The 14,124-nt window shown below is 44.4% G+C and overlaps 1 protein-coding gene across 1 annotated transcript in view; it reads right to left on the reverse strand.

Annotated features, from left to right (window-relative positions):
- The window catches only part of LOC136639256 (chondroitin sulfate proteoglycan 4-like), a 45,966-nt gene that overhangs the window by 16,980 nt on the left and 14,862 nt on the right, over window positions 1–14,124 (reverse strand). Inside the window, exons 4-7 of the mRNA XM_066613284.1 lie at window positions 13,274–13,744; window positions 12,025–12,201; window positions 4,140–4,338; window positions 1,570–1,701 (exon numbers count right to left, since the gene is read on the reverse strand). Of these exons, the coding sequence (XP_066469381.1) occupies window positions 1,570–1,701; window positions 4,140–4,338; window positions 12,025–12,201; window positions 13,274–13,744 (979 nt within the window). The remainder of the gene's footprint in view (window positions 1–1,569; window positions 1,702–4,139; window positions 4,339–12,024; window positions 12,202–13,273; window positions 13,745–14,124) is intronic.

The following is a 14,124-nucleotide window of genomic DNA, read 5'->3' on the forward strand; positions in this document are numbered from 1 at the left end:
GTACAGGATTGCAGCCTCACAACCCAATCCTATCCCCTGCTATGCTACTGCATGCAGCCATGCCAAGTGGAGGCTGTGCAGCATGCTATGGAAGGGGCTGACCAGAAAGCAAACTCCATGTAGGTCTTCCGGCTGCCAATGAGTCTCCTCAGACCCATGCTTGCTATAGAGCTGGCGTATGTCCAAAGAGAGCCAGGGAGCATTCCAGGGAGAGGTTATGGGGATAGGATCTAGCATGTGCAACTGCCACTGGGTCCAGTCCTCCATTTTCTGGCAACCTTCTGTTCCTCCCCCAGAATGCCCTGCTCCTCCCCCTACCTGCCCACAGCCCACCCCTGCTGCCAACTTACTGGCACTGGCAGTGGCTGGGCACTCCAGTGGCATGTGTGCAAGGTCACCAGACACTGGCACTGGTGGCTCCATTCTGTGCACCATTGCTGTGGCTGCCATGCCAGTTCTGCTGATGGAACACAGGTTCTGCTAGCCAATAGCCCTGATAGGATTGGGCCATCGGGGAAGTGGGGGGGCATCCTACATCTGCCTGCTCTCCATAGCACTCCCTCTGCTCTCTGCCTTACCTCACCTCAGTTCCTCTCTCCCTCTGCCTTTCAAAACTGAATGCACACTATTGCCATACTTCTCTTTTACATTCCTTTTCTTCCCATTAGCCTGGATGAAAAGGAGGGATGAACAACCCAATAGCAGCACCCATTGCTTGGATGTAATGGGGGGGGGGAGAAGAGGAACTGTGACTACCACAGCTACCAATTGGGCTTTGAAGATGGGTCTGGGCTCCTTAAATTTGAAGACCACTGTCCTGGATGATAATCTGCACTGCACCCTTGAAAAAATGGGGGGGGGGATCATGGCTATTGCCCCAGAGCAGTGGTGCATGTTTCTTTATTCAGTCACGTATACAGGGAAAGGAGTATATGAAAAACAAGGTATTGTTTTAGGCTGAGAACAGGGCAAGCCCAAGACTTCAATCCTCAATCCTTCAATCCTCAAAGTCCCTGGATTGAAATAAGGAAGGTGGGGATGGAGAGGATGAAGAAATGCAGAGGAAAACAGGGGGGTGGGCCTTCAGTGCTCCAACCCACCATTCTCCTCCACAGTTTCTCTTCTACTCTCTTTTCCAGTCCAAGGTGTGAAGGGTTGAGAAGGCCAAGAGCAGATGGAGGTGAGTGTCCCCAGCTACGCTACAGTTTGGAGCTACCATCTCACTCAGCTTCATGGTTAGGCCAATCCAGGATGGGGACCAGTGCTCCTGGATTTAAGAAAAAAGTTTCTTGCAAGTAAATGTGCTTAAACATATTTCTTCAGGCTTTAAATTCCACTGAAGTAGAAAGTCGTAATTGCCTACTGCATGCACAACTGAAATGTTAGATAATAGACAATACAAACACTGATAAAAGAATTTAGGGGTGACAATGCCATTTTAAAAGTTTGTATGCTACAATATCCATACCGTTGAGCTCGTTCTCTACTGGATACCAGTCGGAGACACTGTTGATAGTTCTATTCATATAAATATTTCCTGAATCTAAAAATGAAAACATAAACACCTACCTGGAAAGACCCCCAGAACATTGTTATTTTCCAGGCGGATCACTAGTGCTCGAGCTGTGATGCTAAAAATTTGTCGAGGTGCAAAGTTCAAACCATCTGTAACCTGGAAATTGAAGCCTCCAGACATGGCTCCTAAAGGAAGAGAGGAATTCATTTTTTTGTGAAGCTAAATATTATTTAGAAAGTTCACCTTAGAATGTGTTTAAAACAATTAAATTTGGCAGTTGATCTAGAATAAATATACAGTGGTGCCCCAGTATCCGTGGAGGTTCCATTCTGGAATGCACCCACCTACCCACCCCCGGGGATACCTGAAACTGTGGATATGCAGAATGCCCCCCCCCCGCTTCCTTGTGCCTTTGAGCATCACAGCTAAGGGGAGCTGTGATCACCTTGCCTCCAGAGGCTCTTCCAAGCCCTGCAGAGGTTGCACGCATTCTCCCTACGGGGCTCAGAACGATTGTTAGAAGGGGGAAAATGTCACTTCCGGTTTTTGGAAAAACTGGAAGAGACATTTTTATGCCTTTAAAAGGCATTAGGAGGGCTAGGGAAGCTCTCAGGGAAAGATTAGAAGTTCACTTGGACAGTCTTGTCTGTTTTGAAAAGAAGCACCTCCATCACTATGGCAATGGAGACACTTCTCCCAGCCTTGCTGACTTCCCTGCTCTCTATCCATTTTAGTCCCATTTTAGGAAACTCAGGTTGCTGTTGAGTTATCTATGGGGATCTCTTTTACATGTGACTTGGTAGACTGTAGCAAGGATTCAGTTACAAATGTTCAAAACAAGTATTACCATATGGTTTATTACCATGAACCATATACTTCATGCTGACTAAGGAGGAAGGAACAAAGGCACAGCCAGAATTTGTCCAAGCTCTGGCTTAAATTATTTTTTAAAATTGGCAAAGTGATAGCTACTTTCAAAAAATTTCACATAACATCCTATTTATCTTATCATGAATGTGGCAAGCATGTCTATCCAGAAAGAAAGAGACACTGAAGAGAAAATTAGCAATGCCAAATTGGTCATTAGTTCCACCATAATGTGCTTTTAGAAAACACTGACTTCACAACATAGATTGGCTCCGCATTTGAGAATATGGCAGACTAGGAAGCACATGGATTCCACAGATGACTGGAAAACCATACTTTGTGGTGGGGAAAAAATTATTTGGGCAGAGGCATAACCAGGGTGGAACCTGAGGGGTACTTGCCCCAGGCGCTACATCAAGGAGGCGTCCATGACCGCCCTTCAGACAGTTATACCCAGTGCTTTTTTTGTAAAAACAAAGGTGCAGGAACTCACAACTTGTTAATCTTTTATTTATTTATTTATTTATTTATAAACCATTTTTTATTGGAGAAATAAAATATTTTTTAGAGTCAATTAGAGTCAATGGGGCTTCCTCCTAGGAAGGTGTGGAGAGGACTGCAGCCCCAGAGCCCCTCCTCTGCCTGTCTCCTCAGACGTCAGTCCCACTAGAGGCAGTGGGGCTTCCTCCCAGGAAAGTGTGGAGAGGACTGCAGCCTCAGAGCCCTTCCTCTGCCTGTTTACTCAGGCTGCAAGGCTATGACACTTTCCCAGGAGTAAGCCCCATTGAACACAATGGAACTTACTTCTGAGTAGACATGCATAGGCTTGGGCTCTCAGGCTGCAAGGCTATGCACCCTTTTCCAGGAGCAAGCCCCACTGAGCACACTGAGACTTACTTCTGAGTAGACATGCCTAGGCTCGTGCTGCAGATTGGCACGGGGGCTGCACCAGCCAGCTTCCTTCCCCTCCTCCTCTGCCAAGCCAGTACCTGGGTGTTCCATGGGTGCCACAGCCCGTCTCTCTGGCTGGCTGGCTGTCCATCCGTCCGTCCGTCCGTCCTCCTCCTCGGCATTGGTGCGCAGGGGGAGGGGAGGCGGGCTGGGCTCAGGCGAGAGCTTGGGGATGGGGCAGGAGGGGGTTGTTGTGCGGTCAGGCAGGGGCCAGGCACCCGCCCACCCTGCACCCCCCAGCACCCACCCAGCGAATGCCTCTGTTTTGCTCCCCCCCTTCCTGGAATGCCTCCGAAGGAGAGGGGCCCCTGCAAAAAGGTGCCAGAACTCCGTCCCCCCACGTTCCATTAGAAAAAAAGCCCTGGTTATACCCTAGTTATAGAGGAGGCCAGCGGAGGAGGTGTTGGCGGCTTCATGCCCAAGAGGCTTCAAGAGGAGCCTCCACAGGAGAAGGATGGGGGGGGGGTGTGAATCCACCACAGTGAGCACTTTCTCCTCCAGAGAGAACTTGGAAGTGACATCACAACTTGCAGATAAGCAAAGAGCATTTAGAGAGCCACAAACATGGAATCAGTCAAATTGCCAAGTGTCACTTCCATTTATTTACTGTCACAAGGTAGTTTGAGCTAGAGGATCTGACAACCTGTTTGCTTAGAAGAAATGGTTGCTTGCTCTGGATGAATGAACATACAGCTAACTGCTAGAATATATTATTTATTGTTGGCTTAGTCCAGTATCCTTAACGTAACTTAGAACACCTCCACTTCTGTCACAAGAACATGCCACTTATAGAATGTTACCGTACCACTATGGACGAACACTAACTGTCCTTCTTCAATGTGAGCTTGGGTAAAATTAAGGATACTTTTGTTTGGAGAAGACTTGAGAGCCAAGTGACCATTGTTTGGAGGAGAAATGGAGTACAGGAGTTCTGCTGGAGAGGAATCTCTATCTTCTGCACAGAGATCATTTATGGTTATTTCAGTGACTGATCCTACCCAGACCTTAAAAAAGAGAGAGAAGAAAAAAACAAAACAGGCAATACTAGAAAAACTGACTCTGGTTATCTGAAGTTGTTAAAATGTAGTCTTTGAAATGAAATGGCTGATGAGGCAAGAAGTGGTTTAGCATTTAAAATCATTTAGATCGTCAGGGATTGAAAACAGACCTCAAACCATGCCCTGCAGGAACTGATATTTGAATAAACTGGGACAAGAAATTGTATAGCCTGGGAGCATGTGAATGCTTACAAAGGTATTTTGTATGACTCATTCTGGTAGCACCTGAATAGCCATGATGTCTCCCTATCTGTCTCAATAGGGACAGTGTTTCTGTTGCAGGCTTGGATGGCAGACTAAGCTGTGACTGAGACAAGCAGGGTAATAAACAGGCTAGTGCTGACACACTGCACCTCACAGACTAGGTCATAAGAGAGACACCACACTTAAATGGCTTGGAAGATTGTCAAAACCAATAATACCTTGAACGTCTTACTTCAACTCAAACATAACCACAGGATACATAAAACACACCCAGTAAGGAAGCCTCAAGATTTTACTGCAATTCGGTAAAGTCTCCTTATCAATTCACCACATATTGCAGGCCAGCTTTATATGCTGTACTAAAATGCAAGGTGGCCAATTTCAGGATTTTGGGGGTCATTTTGATTCTCCAGATGGTGGTCTGAGGATTGGTACATTTCGATTAAAGTGTAGTAAGGGTGAGATAAAATAGCTTCAGGGGCCAGATCTGGCCTGCAGGCCCCCAACTCTATACATGCATGAACTTTTCCTTGTCCCAAAAGGGTTCACAGTCTACAAAGGATGAAGAAAGGAAACCAGCCACAGGAAAAGATGCCATGCTGGAGTGAAGAGGAACAGTTGCCCTTCCCCTGCTAAGTTTAAGAAAACATCACTTTAAAAGTTGCCCCTTTGCCAGTGAGCAGAGGTATTCCACTGCTCATGTCTTTCTCTTATGTATTTTGATTCATTATTTTTATATATTTTCACACTGCATTTTATCATATTACCTTTCCTGACCACTAAGTAACATATTTGGTCCTAAAGTTGCTGTTGGGCAATAATTTTCCATTTAACACTTAGATGGGAAACAATAACCTTTGACAAAGTTCATGTTCATATAGAATTTAAAAAAAAATACAATTCAAATGATAGTTGATGACATCTTTGCTACGGGGAAATTGAGACTCTAATGGTGAATTCAATCACATAAGTGTGTGCTGAGAATCATATATTAGAGTTTGATGAAAAGGACTGTAGGATGTAGCACAATATACCAGAGTTCATTTAAGCCCAATCCTATTCGTGGGATATGCAGATATAAAGCCACAAACACTGGCGCAACAACAGTCCCATCGGCTCTTGCTAGTTTTCTTTTGAATTTTGTACTTATTTTCACTATAAAAATGAAAAGAAAGAAGAGGAGCAGTAATTAAATTTTCTCCTTCCCTGTGAGAACAAGGCAATTAAGAAAGGCTTACTAATCCTCCAGCTGTCATCAACAGAAAGCAATAAAATTGGCAAGATCTGCAAACAGAAATATTTATCACTGGAAAGAACCTTTGCTGAATGGGGCTTACTTGTGGGTACACATTCTAAAAGGATCTTGTCACAAATAGAGTATTGCTAATTAATATCGTGCTGTATTAAGCCATTTCTTCCCAATGTTGCATATATGCAACAGGGATAAAATCTGTATACCTGTGCGCTGAGCAGAAATGGGTTCAGTGCTGTGCAGACCTTCTGTTGTAATTCCAGCTCATAATGGAAAAGATGTGTTTCAGCCATGCTAAAGGATTTTAGGGCCCAATCCTATCCAACTTTCTAGTCCTAATGCAGCCACAATGCAGTCCTGAGCAGTGGCGCCACTAGGGTTTGCATCACCTGGTGCAGGAGGCCAGCGCATCATCCCCATGATGGACTCCTCCCATGCAGTAGGTCATGCAATGCCCCAGGTGGTGGGCATGGTGATACACCATTGCCCCACCCCGCTGGCTTTTTGGCTATAACTTTTTATTGAATAGAGATATTTTGACACTGTTTGTTTCATTGCAGCCTGCATGGAATTACATATCAAATGATAAACAACATGGTTGTATTATTCAAAAAACAGTGGTATCACGCTCCCCCCCGTGCACATCACCCAGTGTGGCCTGCACCCCCACACCCCCTAGTGATGCCACTAACCCCGAGGTAAGGGAACAAACACTCCCTTACCTTGAGGAGACCTCCATGACTGCTTCTCTACTACAGGATGCAGTGCGTGCCTCATTGGTACAGCTGCATCAGCACTATAAAGTTGGATAGGATTGAACTCTTAGTGTGGCAGCAACATTTTTCCTTTTCTGGGCTAGTGTAAGTGTGTGACACTGAAAACTTAAAAAAAACACACACACAAATATATAGAAGCAGACGTTTGTGAATTATACTCCCATTGTACAAGTATCACTGAGTTGACTTTGATTAACTAGGGGTGCAATCCTAACCCCTTACGTCAGTGCTTTCCAGCACTGACATAAGGGCAATGCAGCTCTGAGGTAAAAAAACAAACATTCCCTTACTTTGAGGAGACCTCCGTGAGTGACACCCAACTGCAGGATGCAGCACACGTCCCATTGGCACCAGTATGCCAGTGCTGGAAAGCACTGACATAAGGGGTTAGGATTGCACCCTACATGTAACAATCAACTGTGAACTAGATTTGGACCTGGCTACAGTGATCCCTGTTTTAGTGACTTCAAGACTGGATCACTGTAATGTACTTTACATGGGACTACCCTCTAAGACAGGGGTGTCCAAAGTTTTTGGCAGGAGGGCCACATTGTCTCTCTGACACTGTGCCGGGGCGGAGGGAAGAATTAATTTACATTTAAAATTTACATAAATTTACATAAGTTTACATAAATGAATGTATTAAAGATGAACTTACATGAATGAATGAAGGTCTTGCAATAGCTCAAGGCCTATAAAAGGCCTTGCACAAAGCAAGGCTGGCCTGTCGTTTGCTGCCACTACTGCATCACAGACGTGAAACAGCAAGCAGTGGAGTGAGCCCTCATCCCATGAGAGGTCAAACATGAGAGGTCATGAGAGGTCAAACATGAGAGGTCAAACAGTCACCCTTACTCTGAGAGCAGTTGCGTTGGGCCAGTGTGGGCTCCAACGAAGCTCCAGAGGGCCAGAGACTCATTGGAGACTGGGGGCTCCCTGAGGGCCGCATTGAGAGGCCTCGGGGGCCGCAAGTGGCCCCCGGGCTGGGGTTTGGGCACCCCTGCTCTAAGATAATTCAGAAGCTGCAATTAGTGCACAATGTGGCGGCCTGGGTGATTACGGCGCTAGATGATATGACTCTGCCAAACAACTTGCTTCAGCAGCTACACTGGCTATCCATTTGCTTCCGGTTCAAATTCACGGTGCTGGTATTAACTTTTAAGGCCCTTCATGTTTTGGATCCAGGCTATCTGAGAGACCCCGCTTTTCGGTGAGGGCTCAAAACATACCTGTTTCGTTTGACTTTTGGTTGATGGATTGACACTTGCCTCTGCAATACTGCTGTGACTTGAACATTTCCCTGGACTAATTTGTTCTCCCCAATGGCTCAATGATATGTGTTGGGTTTTACTTTGTTATAATGTTTAATGCTAACACTAATTTTCTAATGCTTTGTTTGATTTTTTTTTCTTTTTAGCTGTTGTGATACATTGTACATTTATTATGGAACTTTGTATGCCTTAGAGTCCAATCCTGTGGTCAGCAGCAAGGAGGCGTGCCGCCGACCACAGTCGCAAACATGCCGTAAGGCACGTTTGCGGAACTCACCGCTGGGCTCCTGCCGGTGCTGGGCTAGCATGGGGCAGTCGCCCAGCTTCCGCAGCTCAGCAATCTCCTGGACCGCAGAGCAGCAGAACAGCAGGCGGGGGCGTGGGCGTGGACAGGGGTGGGGAGGAGGTGTTCCGGGAAGGGGGGGAGGCCAGCGGGGGGTGGAGAGAGGGCAGAGGGAAGTGTGTCGAGGGGAGGAAGGGAGGAGGATCTGCGGCGCTCTGTAGGATCCAAGGTGCTCGTGCAGGGTTGTGTGCCCTACACGAGCGCCTTTACCTTGGTCGGCAGTAAAGTGAGTAGCCCCATTGCGGGGTTGCTTACCTTACTCAGGAGAAGGAGACGAACGTCCCCTTCTCCCGAGGCACCTTCCGCGGTAGCATGGGAGGTGCAGTATTCAGCGGCAGCCCTTCTCGGTGCCGCAGAGCCTGGGCGCTCCGGGCAGCTCAGGACTGGGCTGTTAGGCATTTGCTTCAGCATGCGAAAGGTGGGATATATATTTCACAAACAAACTTGAGAAATAACAGTCAACAATTTCATTTATGTCACCAACTGCAATTGCTTTATCGTTCAGTTCAAGCCTATGCATATCTACTCAGATGTAAGCCAAACTGAGTGCAATGGGGTTTCCTCCCAAGTAAGTGTTCATAGGATTGAGGTCAAAGTTAACTACTTAAAACTACAGTCTCCAGGACTTCAGAGACAGTGAGCAACCTTTTAAAGGAATTATGGAAAAATATATGTATCAGATTACACGTGCATGCGTGACATTATTACAGTCTAAAACCTTGCCAAATATAAACAGATCTTACATTTCCACAGGAAGATCTGGAAGGTCAGCAGAAGTGATTCGACACCTCTGAAATACTGAAAGTACTTTTCAGACATGCCACTTCCTATATCCACCTTTGTTACATATGAATGGGATGGAAACTAAAGATCTATTTCAAGAATAGAGTGAACAATGCATATGCAGTGCCTTTTCCTTTTGATTCTTATCCTAATTTTGTATCTCATATTCCACAAGTACATATTGTTGAATATTATATGCATTTTTGCATAATGTCAACACCTCCCACTTGCTTATGTGGATTGGAAAAACACTGCATATTATTTCACTGTAGAAAAGACAGTTCACATTCAAGGAAATCCAGACCTCAAGATATTATGCACAATTCAATGAACTTACAAATGTATAAACTCTAAACATATTACCTTCAAGCAAATCCTTTGCTTTGACTAAAATCTGCTTCCACATGAATGCTTTTAAGACTGCAGCCTGAGTTACATGCAAAATGTTTTATGCCTCACTGTTGGGCTATCAAATTAAATACTACAATAATCTGCACGAATTTTGATGAATGAGAATGCTTCCACCAAAATGAAAATACAGCCCCCTTGTGGTTATACTGCTATATAGTATTGTATCTCTGCTTAAAGCTCAGAAATGCTGCCAGCAGAGAAGCACACTGGAATGTTTGCTGCCTAAAACCAAGCAGGATAGGAAAGGTCAATCCTCAAGAGAAAATATTTAACAGACAACTAATCCAAAACCCCCTATATTAGCCATTCCCCCCCCCCCAGAGGTCCACTCACTGATGGCTCTATGAATTGGGCTTTATGCTTTTTACTTGACCTGTAGCATCTCTGAGAAATATATTGGCCAGCAGTTGTCGTTTCTTCAGAACATCAAAAAGCACATTGAAAAGCATGGAAAGGATTTTTAAAAAATGCTAAGAACATACAATTACTGTTTTGATATAAATGTGAAAGGGGAATAACTGTTTGGCTCATGATCCTACCACAAGAAGCAACATTTTCATTTACAAGACGGTATAGTATGAAAACCTTTAGTGAATCCTCAAAGGTCAGGATGTGCTGCAGTTTCACAGCCCCATCTTCTGAGGTTAAGCCGCTCACATGGGAAGATCAGTTGGGCAGGCAATTATTTGTAAGAGTGAAACTGCAATCCTATGCATGCTCGCCTGGGAATACAGTAATTCAATGTAGTGGTATTTACTTCTTAATAAGCATATATAGGATCATGCTGTGAGCAGACTAACAGCCCAATCCTATGCATGTCTACTCAGAAGTAAGTTGCATCAGAATCAATGGGGCTTACTCCCAGGAAAGTGTGGATAGGATTGGGCTGTCAGGCCCAAATCCTAAGCAAATTTCCCACACTGACACAGCTGCACCAATGGGGCATATGCTACAGTCTGCAGTTGGGTAGTAGTCATGGAGGCCTCCTCAAGATAAGGGAATGTTAGTTCCCTTACCTGCATTACCCTTACCTTGGTACTGGAAAGTTGGTTAAGATTGTGCTTGAAAATATTGTTCTGAACTGCTTGTGAGACTGTCTTACATGTAGGAAAGTTATGGTTGACTGTGGTTCACCAACAGCAGAGGAAGGTGACTGGTGAAGATGAGATGAGTCATGTATAGCTGGAGAAGTCACATTAAGAACGGGTACATGGTCAGGACTTTTTTTTAAAAAAGGAGACACAAGCCTTTTTGCACAGTATAGTCTACTATGATAAATAAGCAGAAGTGAAAGACAGGAAGAAAGGAATATTTACTGATCAAATTCTGCTTTCTGTGGTAGCAAAGTGCTTCATGATCATTATGTTGATGGAATCCTTGCACCAACCCTGCTACATGTTATTATCCCCATGTTGCAGCGGGCTGAAAGGAAGTGGCTTGCTTAAGCCCATCTGGTGTATTCATAGCAGAAGATTCAAACCAGGTAAAGTACTAACTCATAACTCAGTCTCTTTGCCACTATGCTATACCATGTCTCTATAATACAAAGGTAATTCAAGCCCTGTAAACCAATACAAGAGTAATCTGAACATTCATATTTGCAGTGTAGATGATCTCCATACAATGTAGATAGCCCCATAGACAGGTACTGTTTTCATACATTGTTGTGGAGGACACAAGGGCCTCTGGCGTTTTGCCGGGGTCTCGCAAGATCTCCCCAATAAGAATCTTGGGCAATCTCATGAAAGCTTGGTTCAACCAACATGGCAGCAGCTGGGAGAACCCAGAAGATAAGGCCGCGCTAGGCCACAAAAGGAGGGCCAGGAGGCTGGAGTAGCATCCAATCAGGCCAAGCAAGGCCCAGCCCCCAGAAACAAGCCCATCTACAAGCGGAGTTGTGGGGAGAGCTAACCTGCACCACTGATCACCTCCAAGCCCCCCAACAGGAAAGGCATTGCAGCTTGACCATGATCTGTCCTGCCCTCGATTCGGAGGGCTAAGTTGGGGGTTAACCCAGGGCTTCTGTTAGCAACCCCAGGAGGGCTGCAGGAAAGTTCTTGCCATCTGCCCAGAGGCCTGGGAAGGTTGTCCGGACAACCCCTTGTGTCCCCTGAGGCTGAACTAGCCACCTCTCCAAACCCACCTACATTGCTGCCCCTAAGGGGCAGATCAACCTTGAGCTTCTCTGGAAAGGGGATTTGATGGGGGAATGCCTCCTGAGGTGGCAGCAAATCAGCAAGAGCCAGGCACCAGAGCCCTGCCTGAGCTATATTTCGACTGATATATAAGCCACCTGTAAAGAGGAGCTTAGATGTAAAGAAACCCTCCCTGCAACAATGCAAGCTTCCATAATTCTTTCCTTTGAGAGCATGATGGAAGGCACTTGACAACTAGCATGAGAAATCCCTGCCCTTATGACGTGGCCCTACTCCCCTGGGACAGCGATGTTGTCCAAGGTGACATCGCATACATGTAAGACAATTCTAAGAAACTTAAGGCAACCACAGTATCTCCATGATGCTGGCTACACATTTCTTCCAAAACACAGTTAGCCAGTGAGAAATGTGAACTTTAAAATTACATAGGACTTACCCTGAGGATTTTGTTTCTCCTTATAACAGGAGCCTCATCATTTACTGGTGTGATAGTCACAAATATTACATGAGGCAGGCTCTGTTTCCGCAGTTCTGTGCTGTTTGCAATGATGGTGAAATTGTCAAGCAGATGTTCACTGTCATCATGGATATAGGAGATTATTCCTTGATCCACCTGTAAAGAGAAAGGAAATATATTAAGCAGCAAGGACTCAATCACTTCAGTCTCAAGAATTCTCATTTTATCTCACACCATTTATCTTATACCATTTAGGTCCTTTTTTTAAATAAAGAATTATTGTGTTGTATCCTAAGTTTTTTTCCTCCTGAGAAAGGAACTTCATCCTGCAGAAGGACTCCTTCCTCCTGAGGAAGAAACCCTTAACACAGCATTCATTATTAATGTGAAGATTATATAAATGCTCTTCTTTGTGTCCCAATAGGGGCTCACAATCTAAAAAACAATCCCAGGAAACATCAGCAACAGCCACAAGAAAAGACAATATGCTGGAATGAATATAGACCTGCTAAATAACAGAGAACCAACACTTAAAAAGATGCTTCTTTGCCAAGTTAGTCAGGGGCTAATATATACATTATTTTAACATTGATTTTATGTTTGGTTGCTCTACTTAACTAGCTTGTAGAGAAACAAGTGAACGATGCCCTCTTATTAAAAAATAATATTGTAATGCAGAACTTTTTAACCAGAACATAGTAAGATGTTAAAAAGTACAGTATAACAAAAACTCTTAAGGAAAGCAGGAGCAGAAGATTCAAATCCCTAGGCTAGTAGCCCCTAAGCATGGAATGTTTTTAGGAAGCATTGAAACACAGGGCTAGATAAGCCTTCTATGACCTCCCAAGGCAGAGAGCTCCAAAGCCTGAGCACCATGATGGAGAAAGCTTTGTTCTGTGTTGCCTTCTCACCAACCCATGAGATGGGGACTAGGGACTTTGCAGAAGATCTGACCAGGGAAGCAGAACCATGGAGGGAGAGTTGGTCATTTCACATGAGTTCAGATGGGAGATGGTAGACTGCAGCATTGTGTAGCAGAACTGGACAGGATATGGCAAGCCAACAGTGGAAGGCAAAATGGTTTTATCAAAATACAAAGGCTGCAATCCTATGAACACACTTCCGTGGGACTAAGTCCCACTGAATTTAATGGCTCTTACATACACAGGACTGTGCTAAAAGAATACTCTGTATTGCTTAAAAAAAATTATATTTGAGAGTAACTTACCTGTTTTCTGCTAAATCTGATTAGTGCCACTCTAGGAAACTTAGAGTTTGCAATATGTCCATGCTTTGGTGGATCAATTAAACTGAATTCAAAATTCAGCTCTGCAAAATGGCTGCTCGGAATTTTTAGATAATTTTCCTCCAGGGCTTTTAAACCCCCTTCAGCAACAGTGAAGTTCTGTACTTCTATTGGAATCAACTTTGGGATGATGTCTACTGCAATTTCTATTCCACTGACTGTCTGGATGCCATTAGTCACATCCAGTGAAAACTGGTCTTGTAGCTGGTTGGAAACAGTCTGCACATACTGGATACTGCCATCGTTGATGTCTTGCTGGGTAAAGGTCAAAACGGGATTTTCTTCAACACCAAGGTAACTGTCCTCTGATGTAAATGTACGAATGTATCCATAGACTGGAGGTGACCTTACTCTGAACTGTATCTCAGACGGCAAATTGTTTTCGTGTACAACCTTAAAAAACATATATACCGTTTATTAAAAAATACAATCATCTTTCTATTTACATGTTTTTACATGCAATCCTTAATAAGGACAACACAGAGGGCCCAATCCTACCCAATTTTCCAGTGCTGGTGCAGCTGTGCCAATGGGGCAAGTGCTGCATCTTGTGGTGAGGAGGCACCTGAAGGGAAGGCTCCTCTAGGAAAGAGAACATTTGTTGCCTTACCTCAGAGCTGCACTGGTGCTGGAAAGTTGGAAAGGATGGGATCCTCAGCCTCCTATTGTATCATTAGAAACTTTTTTAAAGTAGTAAAACATTTTTTCAAATGTGAATTATTTTTCAGAATAAATACTTGTAAATTATTTTTAACATATGTACTTGTAAAAAT

The sequence above is a fragment of the Tiliqua scincoides genome, chromosome 2 (genome assembly GCF_035046505.1).
Source record: "Tiliqua scincoides isolate rTilSci1 chromosome 2, rTilSci1.hap2, whole genome shotgun sequence".
NCBI lineage: Eukaryota > Metazoa > Chordata > Lepidosauria > Squamata > Scincidae > Tiliqua > Tiliqua scincoides.